The 24,462-nt window shown below is 43.8% G+C and overlaps 1 protein-coding gene across 1 annotated transcript in view; it reads right to left on the bottom strand.

Moving 5' to 3' along the window:
* LOC103289210 (histone-arginine methyltransferase CARM1-like) overlaps positions 1–24,462 on the bottom strand; it is a 225,313-nt gene that overhangs the window by 67,002 nt on the left and 133,849 nt on the right. The window contains exon 5 of the mRNA XM_028150526.2: positions 14,856–14,966. Coding sequence (XP_028006327.1) covers positions 14,856–14,966 — 111 coding nt within the window. The remainder of the gene's footprint in view (positions 1–14,855; positions 14,967–24,462) is intronic.

Below are 24,462 nucleotides of genomic sequence, written 5' to 3'. Positions count from 1 at the left end.
ACCCAGCCTCAGACAATCATTGATCTGCATTCTGTCACTACAGATTATTTTTCCTGTTTTAGAATTTCACATAAATAAATATATATGCTCTTTTCTTTGAGATTTATGCACAATTATGTGCATAAGTAGTTTATTCATTTTACATATCCAAACTAGTTGGATATGTAACTAGTTTGTCTTTTCATCTATTGATGGGCAATTGGGTCTCTTCCAGATTTTCATGTACAAATCTTTGTGCAAACAGATATTCTCACTTCTCTTAGGTAAATGCCTCGGACTAGGGTTGTTGCATCATAGGGGAAGTGCATGTCTAACATTATGAGAAATTGCTCAACTGTTTTCGAAAGTTCTTGTGACTTTTAAAAATATATATTTTATTGATTTCAGAGAGGAAGGGAGAGGGAGAGAGAGATAGAAACATCAATGATGAGAGAGTCATTGATTGGCTGCCTTCTGCATGCCCCCCACTGGGGATCAAGCCTGCAACCTGAGCATGTGCCCTGATCGGGAATCAAACCATGACTTCCTGGTTCATAGGTCAACACTCAACCACTGAGCAACACCAACTGGGCTCTTGTGACTCTTTTTTATTCCCACCAACAATGTATGAGGGTCCCACTGCTTTCTTGTCAGCCTTTTAAGTTTTAGCCATGTGTGGGTATATAGTGGTATCTCATCGTTTTCACTTTGGAGTATGTTTATAATGTACCTAATGTGGGAATACTACAGTAGTACACATATCGTTTCCAAAATAAATCCATCTGTGTGTGTCGATGGGGTTGCTAAAAATGTTCACCCGTCACGATATGCAACCAAAACCGAGCAAATACACAACATACTGTGACAATCAGGACCCTGCCCTAAGTGCTGGCCACTCCAGAGCCTAGGAGGTTGCTTTGGGCTTGAGGTTTAAAAGGTTATGTTTTTAATTCATATGAATTTAGAAAGGAGAGAGAGCCATTTCCTGCTTTCAGGTCTAAGTTTGGTACCTGTTAGCAGAGGCTGCCTGTCCCCTGGGGCAGCGGGGAGACTGTGCCACACATTTTTGCTCCAGCACTGTGTCACCCGTGGTGCTGGCTCTGGTCTCACCCTGATTGAAGTTCATTTGCACAGAGGGTGACCCTAAAGAAAAACACGCTTCCCCTTCCAGCACGGCCCCAGGAGGTGGCCAGGCCCGGCAGTTTCTCGGGCACTTTACTGGCCACTCACTCTAAAGTGTGGGGATACTCATCTGTCATTTCACGGCTTGTTGGCAGGAAAGCAGCAGCGCAAATACCAAGAAGCCTCAGCAGTCAGTCCATTTCGTGCAGGTCAGATGCCCAGTAATATGCACAGTGTGATAGTTTAATCAGAGAATCGTGCGGTATTACCGCTTCTGCCTGAGAGGAGCAGACTTTCTTTGCTTTTCAAGAAAGCTCTTTTCAGATAGCTATTAGCTTGTTGAATGAGGAACTGCACAAAAGAAATGCGGGCTCCTTGTGGTCTTTCAGATCATTAAAAAGTAACCCAGGTGGCAGAACCAGCTATCATTTCCTCGGCGGCCGGGGATGAAAAGAGCAAGATTGGACACCAATCTGGGGCTACATGACGGCCCTACCATCCGCCCAGAGTGAACGCGGATTCATCAATTTCGTGGAAAATAAGGAGTCAAAGTGATCACTTAGCATTGTGTGGGTAAGCCAACCTGTTGATTTGACTGCCTGTGTTGCGCTTCAGATGTCGGTCTGGTCTTGAAGAGTCTCACACAGCCAAACAGTGATCTTGTTTTTTGTCTCTTGTGGGACTTCCTACAGGGTCAAACTCTTGAGCTACCTGGAACTGGCTGGCAACGTAAAGTTGGGGTCTGGGGGCAGGGGGATGTGAGTGTGAGGTAAATTCACTGAGTTCTAAGACATCAAGACATTGTTAGCAATGATTAGTAATCAGCCATTGGAATGCTTTTCCGTTTCATCCCCTGGGAGAGCTCAAATAATGCCTTTCTTATTTAAGCGAACTTGCCCACTCTGCTTGCCAAGAATATGTGTGGCCTAATCACAAGTCCCCTAAAATGTGTAGCCGCCAGGGAAGAAAAAAAATGCTTTAGGTCAATAGCATTTTCTGCAAATATGCTGCTTTTCTACTACTAATGCCCAGACTCAAACTGGCCCTTAAACAGGGGCCGGCAACCGCTAAGCACCATGGGGCTGCTAGGGAGAGAGAGAGGAACGAGAAGGTGAGTGGCTGTGAGTTCGGACTTTCACTTAAGGAGAGCAGATTTTGGAAGCTGCAAAGTGAGCTAAGTGGCTGGTGAATTATGGGGTAAGTAGGGATATGATACACACGTCAATGTTGGAAATGGAGACAACCTCCCATGGCAGAGGAAAAACAACTGTAGGTTTGGGGCAAACCCCTTAACTTCTCGAAGCCCCTCTGTAAATGGAGGAAACTGAACATCGGTTTCAAAAGGGTTGTTTTGGGTTTGTTTGTTTGCGCCTCTAGACCCTTCTTTAAGTATAAGTTTATTCAGAAGCCCAAAAAGTGAAATGGATGAAAAGGGTGTTTCTCTCCTAATCATCAGAGAAATACGGACCAAAACTACAATGAGATATCACCTCACACCTGTTAGGATGGTATTTCCACAAAATAGCAAAAAGATAAGTGTTGGCGAGGATTTGGAGAAATTGGAACCCTTAGACACTGTTGGGAGGAGTATTGAATGGCACCTCCACTATGAAAAACAGTGTGGAGTTCCCACAAAAAAATTAAAAATAGAACTGCCATATGATCCAACAATCCCACTTCTGAGTATATATCCAAAAGAAGTGAAATCAGGATGTCAGAGATATCTGCACCCCCATGTTCATTGCAGCATTATTCACAATAGCCAAGATATGGATAAAGAAAATATCATATATGCAACAGAATGTTATTCAACCTTAATAAAATAATTTTGTGACATGAATGTAGAGGGCATAATGCTAAATGAAATAAACCAATCACAGAAGGATAAATACTGCACGATTCCACTTATATGAAGTATCCAAAAGAGTCAAACTTATAGAGGCAGAGAAGAGAGGGGGAAATGAAGACTTACTTTTCAGTGGGCATAACATTTTTGTTACGTAAGATGAAAGAGTTCTAGAGATTGTCAGTACAACATAGCATCTGCAGCAAATAATGCAGTGCTGTACACTTTCAAATATGTTAAAAGTATAGATCTCATGCTAAGTGCTCTTATCAAAAAACATACCAAAAAAAAAGCATAAAAGACAAGGAACATTTTAGAGATGACGGATATATTTAGTACCTTCGTTGTAGTGATGGTTTCATGCATGTATTCGTATGTCCAAACTCTTTGAGATATATACATGAACTGTTTACAACTTTTAACCTTTTGCACTCGGATGTCGAGATTAAAATTACTCTTTGAATGTATCAATAATTTGAAATATTAAAAAAATCCAAATAAATAAGTTTGTATGAAAAGAAACTCCAGTTTTTTATCCTACTGCCGCGCTTTGTAAAATCTGGGGTATTTAAAAAATTAAATCCCAAGTAGAATAAATGAATCGAGAAAAAAGCAAGCGAGTGCAAAGGGTTAAATATAAACTATACTTCAATAAAGCTTTTAAAAGGTGGTTGTTGCACTCACTTTAGAGGGCTTGGGGCAGGTAGGCTCAATGCTGCTGTTCAAACTCCCCCCTCTCTCTCAGTACCTGAAGGGTTTCCATAGAGCACCCTCCCAAAACATTGTGGGAACCCCTTTTAGGGCTGTTTCATCTCTGATGCTATGCAATTCCAATGGTTCTCAAAGTGTGGTCCCCTAATCAAAAGCATCAGCATCACCCGCACTTATTAGAAATGCAAATTCTCCGTCCACATCCCACAAGTACTGAATCAGAAGCTCTGTGTTACAGAAGCCCTGCAGGGGGTCCTGATGCCTCCTTGTTTGAGAGCCGCTGTGCTATTCCCTGATGCTGAAGAAGGTGTGTTCCCCGCAAACCATCACCAATACTGTGGCCATTAGAGGAGAACCTAGTAGATTCAGGTCAGCAAGGGAAGTACCTACTGGGGAAGGGACTTAAGAACAGTTATGAATTTCTTCTGCAAATTGAATATCAGAGACTGCTCAACACACTGCCTCACTCAGTCTGCAGAACCCTGAGCAGAGTTAAAAATAGTACAGAGCCCCTGCATCTTGTAATGCTTTGCTTTAAAAAAAAAAAGTAATGAAAAATTTAAAAGGCAATTTAAACAACATGCTCTTGAAAACTGTACTGTGCCTGGCCCTATGCTCCCACTGTTGCCTGGTGACCTCCACTTCCATAATATCTGTTCAGTCGATTTGTACAGAGATAAAGTAAGGCGCCAGAATCACACCGATGATAACCACAGTGACAATAATAATAATAGCTATAGAATGCTAGGCACTGTGCCAATTTTTAATGGATTTTCTTATTTAATACTCAGAATATCTTAATGAGGAACTACTATTATCTACAATTTTGTAGGTGATGAAAATGAGATAGAGAAAGGTCACGTTAACTTCTTTTTTTTTTATTATCATTTTATTTTTATTTTTTTTATTTTTTTATTTTTTTAAATTTCTTTATTGATTAAGGTGTCACATATTTGTCCTCATCCCCCCATTCCCATCCCACCCCTCTCCCCACGCATGCCCCAATCCCCTGTTGAACTTAACCGTTGGATAGGCTTATATGCATGCATACAGGTCCTTTGGTTGAACTCTCCCCCTCCCCCCCACCCTCCCCCTACCCTCCCCTATCCTCCCTCTGAGGCCCGATAGTCCGATCGATGCCTCCTTGCTTCTGGTTCTGTTCTTGTTCCTCAGTCTATGTTGTTCATCATTTCCCCTAGATGAGCGAGATCATATGTCACTAGATATATACTAATAAGAACTGAATGTGAGACGAGCAATAATAGTTATGCTGACAGGCAAATGAATCAATCTGTAGCGAGCTTCCCCCTGGACCAACAGTTCTTTTGAGACCCAATTTCAATGTCCAGTAGTTCCTTATGTGTACATGTCAGCACTGACCCCTCAGCTCTGGATGGTGGACAAATGGTGGTAATGGAGGTCCGACTCCCTCTGGTTTGGTCTCGGCCGAACCCAGGGGCACGGCGTCACCCGGACTAAGGGGCACGTGGCCTCACCCATACCCAAGGGGCGCGTGGTCTCACCCGGGCCTGGGACCCAGCCTCACCCGGATGGATCCAGGGGCGCACGGCCTCACCCGGACCCAGGATCTGGCTTCACCCGTACCCAGGGACGCTTGGCCTCTCCCAGACCCAGGGGCACGTGGCCTCACCCGGGCCTAGGTGCACGAGGCCTCATCCGGACTGCCTCTAGAATGCCTCCCTTATGCAATTGATTGAAATCTGGTGTCATCTCCCACCAACCACTAGATGCCCTCGTTTCTGGGTCTCCAATGCAGTGTGGGTCAGCCACTACCTGAGGCACTCAGCAGGAAAAAGCTTCTGCTCAGCTTGGCTGGGGCGGAGCTACAGGGTGGAGCCTACAACCTTGGCTTCCTGTCAGCCCCGCCCTATGAGGCTCCTGTGTCTGTGTCCCTCTGTATTCCTTGCAAACACCTCTGAGAGAAACGCGCCCTGGAATTTCGCCCACTGCCAAACAGTCCAGTCCCTCCCCTAATGAATCTGGACTCCCAGATTCTCGCCTGGAACTGGGTTTCAGTGCAGTTGGAACTGGGTCTCAGCGCAGTCTGGCGTCCCTGTCTCCTTCCCAGCAGGGCCACCCAGTGGCGCAGGCAAAAGTCCGTCTTCTGCGCACCTTCCAGTGCGCGCGTCTGGAGCCGCCGCTTCTCTGTGCCTCCGCCACCACAGCCCAAATTCATTCCCCCAGCGTGTGCCTGGCTTCCCAGGGTTTCGCCCGGAACTGGGGTTCAGTGCAGTCGGAACTGGGGTTCAGCACGGTCCTGAGCTTATGTCTCCTTCCCACTAGGGCAGTTCAGTGGCGCAGGCAACAGTCCGTCCTTTGCGCCCCTTCCCGTGCGCGCCTCTGGAGCTCTGCCTTCCCCCGCTCCTCTGTGCCTGCGCCCCACAGCCCAGATTCATTCCCCCAGCCTGCGCCTGGCTTCCCAGGGTTTCGCCCGGAACTGGCGCTCAGTGCAGTCGGAGCCGGCGCTTAGCGCACTCCGGAGCCTTTATCTCCTTCCTGCCCTTCCTCTCCGGCTCCGTCCTCCCCGCAGGCGCGCGTGCTCGTGTCTCCGCCAGTTTCTCTATACCTCAGGCTTTTACGGCTCCCCCGATTGTCCCCGTGGCCTTCTCCTTCCCCCCAGCTGTGGGCATTTCAGTCCGCCAGCTCTCCTGTGGTTCTGGACGATGTCCGTTCTGACCTCTAGTTGTGCCTTTGAAATTGTTGTGCCCGGCTGCAGGTTAGGTGTTTCACCTATGCCGCCATCTTGGTTTCTCACGTTAACTTCTTATGGTAGGCAAAATAATGGTCCCCCCAAAGATCTCCACGTCCTAATTTCTGGAGACGGTGAATTTAATATCTTACACAGCAAAAGGATTGTGTAGATGTGGTTAAAGGAAGGGCACTAGATGGGGAGATTATCCTGGTGAGCCCAATATAGTCACAAGAATTTTTATAAGAGGGAGGCAGAAGGGTAAGAATAAGAGAAGGAGCTGCGATGATGGAAACAGAAGTCAGAGCGATGCAGTCACTAGCCAAGAAATGTGAAGAAAGGCAAGGAACAAATTCTCCCTAGAGCCTCCAGAAAGAACACAGTTTTTTGACACCTTGATTTTTAAGTCCATTGCACCAGTTTCAGATTCCTAACCCCCCCCCCCCCCCCCCCCCCGCCAACTGTAAGGTAACAAATTTGTATTAAGCCACTAAGTTTGTGTTAATTTGTTATAGCAGCGATAGACAACTAATACACTTGTCAAGGTCACAAGGCCATTAGGCTGTGGATCAAGAATACAACTCCACAATGTCTGAACCTATATCCTCAATTCTAACTCTGGCAAAGGTGTTTAGGGCCTTCCCTACAGGAGGTAAGTGTTGAGAAGAAGAAGCAGGGGTATTCTCTCCCAAGTTGTTTTCCTGTCTTGTCAATCACTAATCTGGCTATACGAAGGGTTCTTATTTCTTGGGTGGGGTTTCATGGCCTTTCACATGGACTATTTTAAAATGCTCCTCCGTTAAGGGTGTTACTAGCTGATTTTCCCAATGAAAGAAGATTTCCTTCTTATATGGCAGATATATCTGCCGATTAAAATGTTTCACAGATTTCTTGAGGGGAGAAAAGTGGTTTTTCTCCTGGTTGAACTATCTACAGGGGTAGGTGCTCTAGCTCCTATGCAAATATATTCACCTCTTGACCTCCAAAGGAACCACTACCCTGGCTTACCGGCATGTTCCAGAAGGAGGTGGCGGTGAGGGCTTGTGTCTCACAAGCCACCCTCTTATGACCTGACCTCTCCAAAGTGCTTCCTTATTTGTAATACAGCATGATATGATCTGCTCCAAGCACCTCACAGAAGCTTCCTTGAGATCTAGGAGTTTATAGATGTGGAAATGCCTCCTAAACTGTAAAACTTCAGCTATGAAAACAATGCACGTTATTGTTTCTCTAACAGAGTCCTTATTGCCACCATTTAACTTCATTGTCAGTGTGAAAAATAAAAGGTATTAATGAGCTGGATGAACTTTTCTGACTCAGGCATTTGTGTCTACCGTAGAGTGACAAGGAAGTAGAAGTTACCTATCGGAGGCACTAAAGAAACTGGAGAAAAAACCCCAGCTCAAAGAGTCGAAATCAGAATAAATTTGTACTAGAACACTTCAAAGATTATGCTCTTTCTAGTATTCAAGATTAAAAATTAGAAGTACCTTTCTAAAAATGGGCCTTTAAAGCATTTGTGCAGAGATTGCCAACACACTGAAGCGGAGGAACTCCATGAGAACCTAAGGGTTTTCCAGAATCTCACTGTTGGCAGTAAGAGGTGAAAAATGAGAGGAGGAGCATTTCACTTCTCATCCTTCAGCATTTAATTCAAGTCGCACCTCTCCTCTGAAGCTTCCCAAACCAGCCCGGGCGGTGGCAGCCGTTCCTGGTGGTGGTGCTTCCCGTCTCTGCCTTTCGTAGGCGCTTGGCATTCACTGTCTTGTGTCAGAATTTCACTTGTTTGAAACCCATCTGGGTTGTAAACTACTTGATGTGTAGTTTAAACTATATGTGCTCTGTGTCCGCACAGGCCTTAGACTTGTACAGAGATCATGAGATCAGGTGATGTACTCAATTTCTAGGATGTTTTTGCTCACACCTAAAGCTCACACAACAAATAGCCCTGTGGCCTTGCCTAAGCTTTTAGTATCATCCCATGTGTTCCCTCACTTCCTTGATTTACTGTTATTATCTTTCCCTTTATTCTCCGTAGCCCAAAGTTAGGATCCTAAATCTTGAACTTGTAGAACTTGCTGTGGCATACGATACAGATCCTTCCTCCAGGATCAAGGCGTCTATTCTCCAAACTGCTAGGAATGTTGGCAGATGATGGCTAGAAACTTCCCTCAGCCCAAGAGAGCCACCTTACCAAAGTCACATACCTTCCTCAGGGACCATACATTAAAAATGTGGGATATAAAGATTCTTGCCTGAAGGTGGTTCAACTCAGAAGGGTTTTCCTAGCTCAAGAACTCCCTGTGGGACTGGCTGAGCCCTTTTTTTTTACAACTACAGTGTAGCTGAACTCCTTCCTCTGCCCAGCCCTTCCCTGCTCGCCTCACTTCCCCGCAGGTCAGGCTCCTGAGAGCCCTCTGCATCAAACGTCTCGCATGTGAATCTCTGCGTTGGAGTCTGTCTCCTAGGGAACCTGCTCTATGGCTGACCTTACACATCAATAAGCAAAGGATAAACACTGCCCATAGCAAGAGGGGCTGGGAGTGCTGCCTCACCTAATGTCCAGCCAGACCAGTCTGGCCATGGCTGCCAACACCTGGCAGTGAACACAGCCATCAGCGTGGACATCGAGCGCCAGAAGAGTGAAGTTTGGCCATCGGTGCTCTCTCCGTCAGTGCTGCCCACTAGAACTTTCTGCAGTGATGGACATGTTTTCTGCCTGTACCTTCCAGTGCGATAGCCACCAGCCATTAGTGGACACTGAGAACTGGATATATGACTAACGTGACTAAGGGAACTGACTACTTTTAAAAATTAATTTAGCCCTGGCCAGTGTGGGCAGTTGGTTGGAGTATCATCCCATATACCAAAAGGTTGTGGGTTCGATCCCAGTCAAGGCACATATCTAGGTTGCCGGGTCAATCCCAGGTCAGGGCACATATAGAAGGTAACCAATTGACGTTTTCTCTCTCTTTCTCTCTCTCTCTCTTCCCACTCTCTAAAAAAGATCAAGAAGCATATTCTCAGGTGAGGATTAAAATAAATTAATTTTTACATATAAATAGTCACATGTGTCTGGTGGCTGTCATATTGGACAGGCAGCCCTAGCCTGTGAGCCCGGCAGGGCCACAACAGATCCAATTCCACCTGCTTTTATTTCCACCATGACACAGGGTATTTGGCCTGATTCCTTAAAACTCTTCCTAATGAGCCATATATAGGAACTGTGTATCAGTACAGTCTAATGCGCCCCAAAATGATTATGCACATTGTTAAATCTAAGTGTCAGAGAGCTTTGCTGTAAGTTTATGCTGATTACAGCACATAAATCTATTCATGATGGCTCACCCTCCTAGTCTTTCATTCTCCTGGCCCTCCAAGGAGTTTATCACCTAGATGGAGAGACAGAACATTCGTTTGTGTGCAATTTTAAATTAAAGAATACCCCCTCCATGACTCTGTATGTGTATAAATTTGATTAATGTCTTGTCCCCCATTTTTTAAAATATATTTTATTGATTTTTTACAGAGAGGAAGAGAGAGGGATAGATAGTTAGAAACATCGATGAGAGAGAAACATCGATCAGCTGCCTCTTGCACACCCCCTACTAGGGATGTGCCCGCAACCAAGGTACATGCCCTGGACCGGAATCGAACCTGGGACCCTTGAGTCCGCAGGCCGACGCTCTATGCACTGAGCCAAACCGGTTTCGGCCCCCCCATTTGATCTGTATGATCTGAGGGGCTTTGTCTTTACGTTTCATATGCAGGAAGAAGAAAAAGAGCAAGAGATAGTTGCCATGTTGATGTGGGCAGGCTCACAGCTTGGGAATGCATGGAAGCCCTTTAGTTTTGACCTGTTCCTCAGACAACGATGATCTCTTATTACTGACTCAGAAATGTCCAATGGGGCCGAGGGTGAGAGCACATGGCTGCAGCAGGCAAGTTCACGACCATTCTGCAAAAATGACTGAACGCGCATGCCCTCCGGACAAGGAGTCATTCGCATCACCTTGCCATCCGAGGGCTGGCCCTTACACAATCAGGCCGAGCTGCTGAATGCAACTGAAATGGAATCCGACACAATTTGAAACTATTCTTGTTTACTTAAAGCCCAGAAGCCTGGCGAGAGAAGAAGAATCCCAGGGACAGGCAATGGTAGTTAAATTTGTACATTTTTTCTTTCTTGCTGCAATTTATCTTTTCTGGGCAATTTAATGAAGACTCCAGAGGAAAGAATTAACTGTCTGCTGCTTCAATTACCACATAATGAAAAGGTCGGAAGGAGCACCATGCACGGTATGCTGAGCTGCTAGAAAAGCCTATTCTTAGAGTGAGTCTCTTTTGTGGGCTGTTCACACTCGCATGTTGCCACCCACCAATAGTACAGGCGAGTGTCAGTGTAAGAAGCAGAAACCGAGAGCTGGTGCAGATGGTCCTGCACAAGGGTGAGGGGCCTAGCCCACAGGGATCAGCGCGCGACACCCACAGCAGCAGCTAGGGGCGCGCAGGCCACAGTGTGCATCCAGCGGGCCCAGGCTGTCATTAGATTCGCACTTTGAGAAGACTGTAATCATCCTTGGTCCTGAATGCATTTTTAACTAGCTTGTCCTTAGGGCTACATCCAGCGAAGGCGCCCTCCTCCCCGCCCCCCGGGGGAAAAGGGCCTTGCCAGCAGGAATTTAAGGGACTCCATGCAGCCCCTGCAGCATCTGGAAAGCTACCCCTGCCCCCAGGCTGCCTCAGGTACCCAGGAAAGAAAGATTACAGCAACACACACCTCCTCTACAGAAGGCAAAACCAAAGATAAAATAACACGATGGAGCTTTGGAATTCATCAGGACATTGATCTGTAAAGCTTTACAAATCAGATCTTTCTAGAAATACTACACAAGAAAAGAGACAGTTAAGTATAGGGTCTTCCCACCTCAACACCCGTGGGGACAGTCTCCCCACGCATGCTAGGGCCTCCCCAACACATTGTGATTGGTAATACCGAGAGGTTCGATGGATGAGTCATTGTACAGCTTCTTTTTCACCTTAAAATAGGTTATTTTTTTGGTTACATAAAAAATAGCCTCATTCTTAGGAAATATACACTGGAATGTTTAAAAATAAAGAGTTATATCTTATATAAATGACAGAAAAAAGGTATGTGCATATCTCTAATCGCTAGCTACAAATATGGAAATGTATTTATACACACCTAGGTGTGTCTAACTGTGTGTGTGTGTGTGTGTGTGTGTGTGTGTGTGTGGTGATAGAGGAGCAAGAGTAAATGATAAAGCAAATGGGGTAAGATGTGAAGAGCAGGTGAGTCTAGGCAAAGGAATTTGGGTAGGCTTTGAAATATTTTCCTTTTACAATTTACCTATACATTTGAAATTATTCCCAAGTTTTAAGTAGTTTAACAGCTTAAGAAGTTTTAAATAGTTTAAGAGTTTTAAATGTTAAGTTAGTTCCCTTTTCTTCATCTCTGTATTGACTGGCTTCTTGCTAGAGGCCCTTATAATTACATAGCAGCCACACTGCGGGTGAAAGCGTCCGCAAGGGTAGCCCCACTCTGCGAGAAGACAACAACCCTGCCGATGTGTTTAATCAGAATGAGAACTCTCTTGGAGAAACCAATCACACGGGCAGTTGTGGCACGGCTCCTCCATGGTGTGCTGGTGATTACTGAGAGCTTTTGCTGGGGATGGAGACAGGATTAGGGCTAGGGAATGCAAGGACATATCTAGTTAATTTCGTCCTCTCTTCCCTTAAAATACTACAATCAGGAGTATTAGAATTTTAAAGTTTAAAAAATAAATATCTAATGTGTCACAAACCTAATTAAAATGTATGAAAAAACAAGCTATATGAGAGAAAGAAAATCCCTAAATTATTTATACCACTCTTTTTTTTGGCGGGGGGGGGGGGGGGGGGCGGGGGGTAGAGACTAGGGGTAGGGATACAAGAGATAAGATCAGTTTCTTACTAGAACAGAGCTCTCCAAATACAGAGTAGACCTCAGTCATTACTGTTTCTCTTATATGCGCCAACAAACAGAATCATGGACACAACTGAATGTAGATATTATTCAGCGAATGAGCAGCACCTGAGACAAAGTTCTACACTCAACTCCTCATCTTTAAGAATGCATTTTAAGACACATTAAAACCTAAGCAGAAACGATTTTAACTATGGGGTTCTCTTTATATAAGTTTATATTTTCCTCTTCTCTTTTCTTATTTAGAATTCCATATTTACAGTTTACTAGGACCATAAAGAAAAAGGTGAGGTACAAACTGGGAGAGGATATTTTACACATGTAACTAAATAGGATTAATATTCAAATCTAGAAATCATTCTTATAAATGAATTTAAATTACAAAAATGATTTTTGAAATATTGTGAAAATCTGGGGCAGGGATTTCCAGAAGAGAAAGGACAAATGGCCAAAACACTTTGCAAAGATGCTCAAAATCATTAATAAGTGGAAGTACAAATTAAAACCACAAATACTATGTCATAAACACAGACTGGCAAAATCCAAAGCCTGACAATATCAAGTGCTGACAAAGTTGCAGAACAATGGCACTCTCATTTATTTCTGGAGGGAGCAAACATTGGTACGCCACTTTGGAAAACAATTTGGCATCATAGAGCAGAACTGAAGGCAAGCGTACCCTGTGATCCAACAACTGTACTGGTGTGAAAATGCTGAGAAAGCCTAGCAAAGAGGCAGTGGGGAGTCTATGCAAGAGTATTCATAATAACAACACTTTTATAATGGAAGCCATCTACAGTCTGCCAACAGCACAGGAGACTAAGAGCTTGAGGCATTTCATACAACATAACACTATCCCGCATTGAAGATGAGTAACGGACAGCTTTATGCACCAATAAAATGACCCTTAAGAACACAATGTTGGATTTTTTTTATTATTATTTTTTTAAATTTCTTTATCGATTAAGGTATCACATATTTGTCCTCATCCCCCCATTCCCATCCCACACCCCTCCCCACACATGACAATGTTGGATTTTAAAAAGTCAATTGCAGAAGATCACATATGTTATAATTCCATTTTTTGGAAAGTTCATACAGGTTTGTTTTTAGGGACAGAAACATATGTGGGAAAACTATAAAAACAACAAAAGAATGATAAACAAAGTAGTGGTTAACTCTCTTTAGGGCAGAAAGGAGAAGTGATCAGGAAAAGACACACAGACCTTGAATGGAAATGCCAAGAGCCTGTTTCTTAAAAGAGGTGCGGGCACACATTCATTGCATTGTCATCCTTTTACACTGTACACATTTAACAAATATTCTTTTGTGTGCAGCCAACACTTACTGAAAATGACTCTCAAGAATTGTGGAAGAAGCAAATGGCCAAACAATTTTTATCCGAGACTTGCCGAAAGAAGGAAAAAGAGTGCAATGACCCTCCAGCCATGAGGCGCTGGCAGTCTTTCCTACCAAGCATGCCTACCGGGCTTCTTGTCTCAGTCCCGCTCTACTCCCTCCATCCCAAACCAATATCCCTCAGAGCTACCAGGGGAGCAGGGTTGGAGGAAATGTTCATGGTGCTCATCCAGAAGCAGCAGCCAAGCTTTCCTCTCTCTCCGTCATGCTCTCTATCCCTCATTAAAATTCGGGCTTCTTTCACGTGTGAATGTCAAGACCACTGTCCCGTTCACACGAGTACACGCACACATCCAAACTCTGCAGCTTACCTGGGTTGTTATCATACACAGATATTACCCAAAGCCATTACCACCCGACTCTTGACGTTGACTTATTTTCTGTTTGTACACAATTCATAACGATAACAGAGCACTATATTTAAAACAAAGCATCTCCCTGTCCTCCAATTAGAACATAAAGTCTGAAAAAGCTCCTTGAAATGCAGACACCTGTCTGAGATCAACCATGTAGCAGCAGCCCCTTAAACCAAAAGTAAAATATTGTCAGTACAGCACTTAGAAATAAAATAAACCTAGCTCCAGGGAGATCTGGCTCCTCACCTTGGTAGGTCATTAAAGATAAAACATTCACCGCTCGGGCTGGTATGATCAGTGGTCAGAGCGTCAGACGGTGCACCGGTCTCAAATTCGATTCCCGGTCAAGGGCACGCACCTCGGTTGCAGATTAGATCCCCAGCCCCAGTTGGGGGTTGTTCAGGAGGCAACCAATCGATGTGTCTCACATCAATACCTCTCTCTCTCTCTCTCTCTCTCTCTCTCTCTCTCTCTCTCTCTCCATCTAGTGGATGAGGAGAAAGTTGTGTTATATTTTCAATATCGTGACATTTTAAAAACAATTGTTTTCATATCAATCACTACAGTGAAGTTGGGCTCTTTCACCAGTAACATCTCAATAGGAAAAAAAAATCAAACTGGTATAAAAAATTCTTCTAAATTACTTACCTGGAAGAGTCCATCACTGAGTCCCCTGAAGCTTACGAAGACTTAGAGAGTAGCTGCTGTAAAAATACCACTCACCTCAGCATATTGTGCTACTGAGCTGGCTTCAACTGCGTAGACTCTCCTGGCTCCAGCCTGTACAGCAAAAAATGACAGGATTCCTGTTCCACAACCAACATCTAGAACGACCTGGAAGGAAAGGAGAAGACAAAAATGGGGTGAAAACACAAATAGGTGCTTGGCTGTTGGCGCCACCCCAACCTTGAGCACTGGAATCAGACGTAAGTGCTGGCTCTGATACTTACTATAAGTGGTCTTACTGGGGCCAAGTTAGGAGTCTCTGTGAGACTCCTTTTTCTCTTCTGTTAAACAGTGGTTATTAATATCCACTTCTTAAGGTTTGCTGTAGGGATTAAGTAACATGAAGTGTGTGCAAAGCACCGGGCACACAACTGGTGTTTTCAAATTGTTGCTATTATTATTATAGTTTTTGTAGCATGGGTTACTTTTAGGGTGTTGAGGGCCAAGAAAAGCAGAGTGTTGTGAATGAGCTTGCTTACCAAGTCAGTCAGCATGAACAAAGCAAACACGGTCTCCAACAATTATTAGAATTATATATATCGTTATATATTACATTTTATCTATAATAATAAAAGTGTAATATGCTCATTAGACCGGACGTCCTTTTGGACATCCTTCCGTCCTTCCGGATGAAGCCGGGGCTGCAAGAGAGGCCCGGGTCCCAGGTGACTGCCAGTGGCCGGAGGGAAGCCTGGGTCCTGGGTGCCAGAGGGAAGCCGGTGCCAGCAGCCGGGGGAAGGAAGGCCTACTCTTGCATGAATTTCATGCATCAGGGCATATATATAAAAAATTTCAGAAATAACTGAACATAAAATCTTTAGAAATCCAAAAGTGAGTTGTTGTTGTTGTTTTACCAGTTCCCTCCACAAAAAGTTCCCTCCACAAAATTGGGAGGTTTATATGGAGAGTATTAAGGCAGTGGACAGATGGAATGAACAGAAACTTTTCTTTTATTCTCTGTGCTCAGACCTGGGACTGAAGTCAAGAAAACTATCACTCACTGGTACAAAAAGTCCGACACTTAGACCTACATGCTGACAGGCAAGGGTGCAGGGTACACCCTTCTCCCCAAATAATGCTGAAGCTGGGGCCTTGTCTGGTCATTACATTTCAGGTCATTGTCTTTCTGTCTCATCAGTGACTTCTTCTCAGCATCTTTTAGAACTAACTCTGAGCAGGCCATTTAATTTGACTAAATCCTTACAACAAACACATGAGTAGACAGCATCATTATGCCTACTTTATAGACGACAAACCTGAAAATCAGAGACACTGAACAACCAGCCCAAGTTCATGTTGCAGGAAGTACAGGAGCTAAGAGTTGAATCTGGACACTTCTGCCTTCCAAGCTCATGTTCCATAAAATCACACATCGCTTACTTCAATTCATCTTTACAAATGTGACATTTTAACACAGCAATACCAGTAGGCAATGTTTGACAAGGAGAAAAAATTCTACTTTTTGTAGGAAAACTTAGCTAAGTTTTTGGAGGTTTTTTTTTGTGTGGTTTTTTTTTTTTACTTTGATAGCTGGAAAAATTTTCCAAAAAATAGGAAATATCAAGAGGTTGTACGTATTTGTGTTAACTGCGACCTCACACTGTGCTGACACAGATCCTGTGCCATTATTTGAAGAGAACATGCTGCTAGCAATGGGCTCACAGTGCTGGCTTCTATTAATTCTAGAGCTGTGGCTGGATTCCATATGGTTTCCTAGGGTTTGGTAATTAGGAGCATTAACCAATTTTAAATGTCACCCAGGCTCCGGAATTTGCTGTCAGGCTGTCTACACTTTTAGAAATACCAATATTCACTTCTCCTCATCCTCCCTAGGAAATGCATCGTCTTTGATGATCCCTGGTCCATTGCAAGAACACCTATGACTGCTATTTAGGGAGTGGAGGCTGTAAGTTGGAGAGTACAATCCATGACCACCAAAAAAGATGCACCTCCTCTCAGTTTTCTACCTGGGGAACTCAAGACCCAGCTCAGATACCACACATCATGGGAGCTTTACCTCACCTCCCCAGTAAGTCTAGGTTGGGCTCTCTGGCAACTGGAAATAGCACTTACTATAGGATATTGCAAATATTTCCTTACGTGTTTATCTTCCCTACTTGGCCTTTGAGCTCTCAAAAAACAAGAGTCACCTCATTTATCTCTTAACACCTAGCACACTGGGAAACATAAAAACCATTAATAAATATTTGTGACTAAATGGCTGAGTGGGATGATTCAATATGGCAGTCTCCTAATTCCAACCTCACCATGAAATATCTCTGGAAAAGGCTTATGACTTTTGCCAGTCATTTGGACTTTGGGAGTGTTCCTGGTATCGCAAAGTTTGCACTCAAAGAGGATGAGCTCAGGATGCCCTTGCCTTATATCCTGAACTGTTTCACTCAACCTCATCTTCTGCTTCCTGGCCTAGTTGATATTTCTTGGCTTTCAAGTCACCTCACACAGACATGATACTTTCTACCCTGTCTCTCTTCATGATCTCTGCCCTTTCTCATTGATTCTGATCCAAGCATGTCCCTTGCGTCCCTCCTCTGACTACCTGAGTTAGCCTTCTGCCCTGACACAGGCCTTCTTGGAAGGCTCTGTGCTCCTTTCTGCCACAGGGCCCTCGTATATGGTGTTCCCTTTGCCTGGGATGCTCCTCACTACACTCTGTGGTATGTGTCTATGGTAATTTTTATTTTGTCTACTCAATGTTCACCCTTTTGATGTATTTTTTTTAAAAAACTTTATTGTTGAAACTATTACAATGCTCATTTTGCTAGATCTTTTCAATTTGCTTCTCCAGATCTAGTCTCCACTCTTCTCCATCTTGCTCTTTGTTAAGAGGCTGACCTATAAGGACTACAGCAATGGGATTCCTTTGGACTCTAGTTGAGATCAGTCAAGAGAAAAGACATCAAGTGGTCAGAGGGAGTAAGAACAGTGAGGTCAGATGATTTACTCTCCTGGCTTCTTCCTTTCTGGAAGAAACAACAGATTGGTTGTGCCCCACAAAGAGCCACAGCTCTTGTTGGGATTCCATCTCTTACAGATATCACCCTTCTCTCAGGTGTCCAGTAATTACCTCTTCCTTTTGCCCCATTAGGCCTAGTGGTGGTAATAGATACCTACCCTTGCTAGTTCCAGGGTGCTTCACCATCCATGTTGGTTCCATTACCTCTGCCCAAGGCTTTGTAAAGAGTCCCATTATTTAACTCTTCTAAACCACCCTGTCATGCATGCCATCTCTCTCCTGCAGGCACCCTGGCTGGTATACAACTCATCCTTCAGATCCCCAAACAACTCCCATCAGGAAAGACTTCTCTCATCTTTGCTCCTCTTCCAGTCTTAAGTAAAGTCCTCCTGTTGGTGCTTTCTTATCACCACCTCCTCAGACCCTCCTTCATAACACTCATAACAGTTATAATGTTCCTTTCAAGGACTGATATTTGATTAATATGTGCTCCCTCCCCTGTATTCTGAGCTTTATTAAGGCAGAGACCGCCATCTGTTTCTCACTTACTACTGATTCTCTGATATAACATGGGGTCTGTTGAACAAACTGAATAAATAATACTGTGTCTGAGCACCACAAATAGGGAACAGAGTCATGATCTAGAAAATACAGTGCAAATATGTTACTGCCTTGAAAAAGCACCTTCTACCAGCATAGCACATCCACTCCAAACTAGGGATCTTAAGCATCCTTTAAAGGATAACTTGCTTTTGACATTGCCATTTACCATGCTATTATAATACAGTTAGTTCTTGTGCACAATGTTCCTCTAGAGAGAGAATTCATCTGCAGCTGCCCCTGGCTACACAGGCAGTAACTGTAGACATGATTAATTTGGGGCTTATATGTGAGAACACCAGAAAGTGATGTGAAATCCCTGCCAGGACTAATAGGAAAAAGTCAACAGTTGGTCCATGGAATAGTGGCCAAAAGTTCTATGAATTTATTTGTAATTAAAGTAACTTTAAAAATATTTAAATATTAGGATCATCATTTTGCTTGTACAGATTATTTTAATTACATGCTCTTGTGGTTTCCTGAGCAAAGAAACCCTGCAGAATGTTTGGACAGGGCTAAAAAAAGCTCCAAGTGGGTTCAAAGCTATTTCATTGGATTAACTAGCTCAAAATTAACAAGAAATATCCAAGTCCTTATGAAAGTGTGAAATGAAACTACCCTTGAATAATAGAGTAAAAATAAGTAAATATGTACCACTTGTTTTATACTTACTATGTGCTATGCCTGTTTAGTACTTTGTAGGCTTGTTTCCTTGTAATGACAACTCTACTAGTATAATGTGGATATAATCATTTCCTCCATATGGTAGATAAAGAGATTGAGAATAAGATGGAGTTCAAGTCATGCACTAAATAAATTCCAGAAATGAGATAGAAAACCAAATGAATCTAATGCAAACCTTATGCTTTAGCCACTCCCCTCATCTTCAATTCTAAGTTAGTCTTTGTACTGTTGAGGCTACAGTAATATTGGTCACATTAACTTTCTTTTCACCCCAGCATTTTTATAATTATCTTCCAATATTGAGGTCCTGATTATCCCACAATAAATTCCTCAAGTTATGCCAGTTATTATTTATTCATTTTTCTTCATTTTATTGAGCATATATCAATGGCTGCTCTGAATTGCAATACACCAACTGCCATTTTTGTGTGCCTTACCCTCCTAAATTCTATGGCCCACCCACCCGGGCACGTCTACTGTCATCACTGCCATCATTGCTTCTGCCAGCCATTATTTTATTACACCTGTAGACACCTCCACTTAACCACACATGTACCTGATGCTCTTGTACAGTATTATGTTCTTTTATATATATATATATATATATATATATATATATATATATATATATATATCGATTTCAGAGGTCAAGGAAGAGAGAGAGAAACATCAATGATGAGAGAGAATCATTGACCAGCTGCCTCTTGCTCACCCCACACTGGGGATTGAGCCCGCAACCCAGTCATGTGCCCTGACTGGGAATCGAACCGTGACCTTCTGGCTCATAGGTCGATGCTCAAGCACCGAGCCACACCAGCCTGGCCAGTGTCACATACTTTTATCACCATTGTTACCTGCCAGGGGCTCCCTATCTCCATAGACTGCATCCAACTCATTCAGTATCCAAACTATTTGACTGAACAACTTCTAGGCAGTAACAGAATGAGCACAGAGTGCACAGCCTTTTGCCGCCCATTACATCTCTTATTCGGGATTTTGTCAGGGAAGGAAAATTCCACATCATCTCCAGGGCTGCAGAAGAGATCCCTTTATGGCTTTTGCAGCTTAGATTTGAATCCTGTTCAGATAATTAGCACTTTAATTAGGACTGAAAATTTCTGCAGTGACAGCTCCATATAAGACAAAACTCTACATCTGTGGTGCAGTGAAATTTGCTTTCAACCAAAGGGCTGCCTGTATTTCAATAATGCAGAATCCATGCATGTGAGCACCCCTGTCTCACCCTGTCTGGTCTTCTGGCAGAAGACAGTACTAGTAAACCCATCACTAATCTTTGAACCACCCTTTTACCAGTTCTCCAACTATTTTCCTTTAGTATGATAGAAAATATAAAGTATGTTGATCACTCTTAGTTCATCTCATCTCGATTAACCCCTTCATATGCTGCCAATAGACTCAGGCTAGCTTACTCAGCTCAAACCCTTAGGCTCTCAATCATTCACCAGACATCTACTAAGTATCTCCTGTTACCCACTGTGCCGAGCACTGCTAGGTGCTGGGAATTCAAAGATGAATACAGCAGCATGACTGCCTGGGAAGGAGAAAGACATATGCAAGAAAGTGGTACAGCTCTGGCTGGTGTTTCTCAGTGGTTAGAGCATCGGCTCATGCACTGAAGGGTCTCAGGTTCAATTCCCGGTCAAAGGCATGTTCCTGGTTTGCAGCTCGGATCCCAGCCCTGGTGGGAGCGTGTGCCAGAGGTTGGGGGGAGGGGGAACCAATCAATGTGTCTCTTTCACATGGATGTTTCTCTCTCTCTCCCCCTTTCTCCCTCCCTTCCACTGTCTCTAAAAATCAATGGGAAAAATATCCTCAGGTGAGGATTAAAGAAAAAAGAAAAAGAAAGTAGTACAATAATGTGCGACAGTGGCAATGTTAGAAATATTTAAAGGGCACAAAGTATGGAGGAGGAATAATGTACTCTACTAAGAGTTCTGGAAAGATTTGAGGTGGCCTGGGTAATGAACACTGAAAAATGAGTCAATGTGGTACCATTTGAATGATGAGAAGGGCAGCAGCTCCAGGAAGATGGATCCACATGAAAAAAGGCACCTAAGATGGATAGAGCCAGTCACTGTGAGAAGACAGTAAATTTCCCCAGGAGCACAATGTGTGTCTTAGAGGTGGATGCAGGAGTATGGCTGAGACATGAACAGGGCAAGAGCAAACGCTGGAGAAACTAGCAGATGCTTATTCATAGACGGTCTTATATGCAAGACTCAGAACTTAGACTTGATCCCTAAGCAAAGAGAGATCATGAAAACGTTTTCCACAGTAGAACGACTGCACAGTTGCATTTCAACAGCATCATTCTCGGGACCTGGGTTGGAGGGCACAAGATCAGAGGCAGCAGAGCAGACAGGATGGTTCCTAACCAACACTAGTCCCTTCCTCCTTCCGGCCACAACCTCAGTTTTATTGAGCATTTCCTGTCGTCAATGTGGTTATCCATTCCCCAGTCCTAGGGAGGGGCTCTGATTGGTCTAGAGCCGTGGTCGGCAAACTGTGGCTCGCGAGACACATGCGGCTCTTTGGCCCCTTGAGTGTGGCTCTTCCACAAAAATACCACAGCCTGGGCGAGTCTATTTTGAAGAAGTGGCATTAGAAGAAGTTTAAGTTTAGAAAATTTGGCTCTCAAAAGAAATTTCAATCGCTGTACTGTTGATATTTGGCTCTGTTGACTAATGAGTTTGCCGACCACTGGTCTAGGGCAATCATAGATGGTTTGGTTCTTCTTGCTAGTGATGGGTTCAGGCTCGGGTGTGTGAAACAATGTTGTTAATGAGACTGAGGGGAAGTCTGCTGGTGGCTCCTGGCAGACTTCCTCCCTCTGATACAGGTAGCAGAGAAGATGCCTCCTCTCCTGAGTGTGGCTGTGGTGCTCAGAGTAACTGGACTAAACACCTCCAGGTCGCACTACCTCTGACTGTGTCAGCCAATTTGAGTGGGAATTTCCTCCTACTTAAGCCAAAGATAACTGGTACAAGTAGAGCAACTAATTGGAAAACGTTTGCAATATTCCAGGAAAGATTTTAAAAAAAAAAGTGAGAACTAAAATTAGCGTGGAACAAAGGGGAATGGAAGAGTTGCAAAATTGCTGAGGTAGTAGACACTAAAGAATTTGGAGACTGAAAAGGAAAAAAAAAACGTCTAGATTGATCCCCTCCAGGTTCCTGACTTGGGTGATGTGTATAATACAAAAGTCCACCCTCACCTTCAGGGAATACATTCTAAGATGCCCAGTGGATACCTCAAATAATACTGAACCTTATATGTTTTTTTCCTATACATACATGCCTATGATAAAATTAAATTTATATATTAGGCCATGTAACAGATTAAGAATAAGAATAAACAGAACAATTATAACAATATACTGTGATAAAATATGAGAATTAATTTGGGGCCATTACTGAGTAACATAAGGATCACTTGCACACAAACACTGTGATACCGTGACGGTCAGCCTGATAACCACGATGCTACAAGTGACTGACAGGTGGGGAACGCATACCGCCTAGATATGCTGGACAAAGGGATGATACAAATCCCTTTGACATGGGGACAGAGCAGGATGGTGTGAGATTTTATCATGCTATTCAGAACAGAGCGCGATTTAAAATGCACGAATTGTCTATTTCTGGAAATTTCCATGTAATGTGTTTGAACCGTGGTGACTGTGGGTAACAACCACAGAAAGCGAAACCACGGATAAGGGGAAACTACTGTCACATATTCCGTTTTGTACCGTGCCAGAATGGAACACGTGCCTTGCTCTCAGCCAGAGAGGCTTTAGAATTGGCTTGTGCTGATCTCTAAAACTGGAGCTGAGTTTCGCTGCTGCCACCGCTGCCACTACAGCTACTACTGCCCAAGGATCTGCTGCAGGGGCTTCTAGATCCTCGCGGCACAGCCAAGCAGTGCTCACCTTGCTCATGCCACACGCCTTCCATCCCTCGCCTCCCACCACAGGGTTCCTGTGAGGCAGGAGACAGGACCCACAGCACCCACTCGGCACTCATGCACGTGCACCCTTGTGGGGCAAGGGAGTACCCTCTGGGAACATTAACTTTAAAAAATGTATTTTTTATTGATTTCAGAGAGGAAAGGAGAAGGGGAGAGAGAGAAACATCAATGATGAGAGAGAATCACTGATCGGCTGCCTCCTCCATGCCCCACACTGGGGATCGAGCCCGCAACCCTGGCTTGTGCTCTGATGGGCCATCAAACTGTGACCACCTGGTTCATAGGTTGACGCTCAACCACTGAGCCATGCCAGCGGGGTGGGGACATTAACTTTTGACAAATGGGAGATGGCAGCCAATGGATAAATCATTCCTTTTTTCTTCCCATGGACGAACTATTGGAAGATGGAGTGGTTTCACATGGCCTCTTTGTAGCTATCCTGTGACCTGGGACAATCAGTTCCTCATACATGTGGCCAGCTCAGGGACAGACTTGCTTACACTTACGCCCCCTCCTTCCCTGCCTGGCTCCCCTTTCCCTAACTCCTGCTTTCCCAAGGTTGCCCTCCCTAATCAAGGACTAGCATGTAAGCCTGGGCCTCTTGATCTGTGGTTCAGGGAACCTAGCAACGGTGCTAGTTATATGAAATCCACCATGTTTATTGACAGCTTTCTGTGATTCTGTCTTTTCTGGGTTTCTGGAACTTAGAAATTCGTCACTCTGAAGCTGAGTGACGGTGTCAATAGCACAGATTTAGGAAAGTACATGAAAAGAGGGTTTAGGTACAAGCTCTGAGTTCACTGGAGCCCACTTCCTGGTTCGTTGCCAGAAAAGACTAGGTTTTAGTACAGTACTTTGAACTGCTTATTCTTTGATTGTTTTGTCCAATTTAACTGTTCTTCCTGACTTTATCCTCTTTTTTTCTACTTACCTTCTTATCCTGGAAAGCAGATATTAAAGCAAAAGCATTACTTTAGAAGTTACACTGTTGCATAGAGCCTTCCATGTAAGCCTTTGCAAAGTCGGTAGTTGCTCCCAATTGGCCCTTCACAATGTTGTCTTAGAGGCAATGGAAAAGGTTTAGAAATTCAACCCCAGGAACGTTCTACAACACCTTGCATTCAGTGGGTAGGCAATCCACCAGGCAGAAGTTACTAGTAAGTCAACCAATAACCCTATCAGTGCAATATTAATCCTCCAAACCCCCTCTTGTTTTCCTAGTTTCCTCCCATGCACAGATGATGCGCTGAGAATATCACCTTAGCAATCTGTCCCTTCTTTAATGATTTTGCAAAAGTGCCATCTGTTATGATAGTTATTAGTGCCATTAACCAAATACTTCTCGTTCTCCTTATG

The sequence above is a fragment of the Eptesicus fuscus genome, chromosome 15 (genome assembly GCF_027574615.1).
Source record: "Eptesicus fuscus isolate TK198812 chromosome 15, DD_ASM_mEF_20220401, whole genome shotgun sequence".
Classification (NCBI taxonomy): Eukaryota; Metazoa; Chordata; class Mammalia; order Chiroptera; family Vespertilionidae; genus Eptesicus; species Eptesicus fuscus.
Note: the sequence above shows the minus strand (reverse complement) of the source record. Positions and strands in the feature narration are given on the sequence as shown.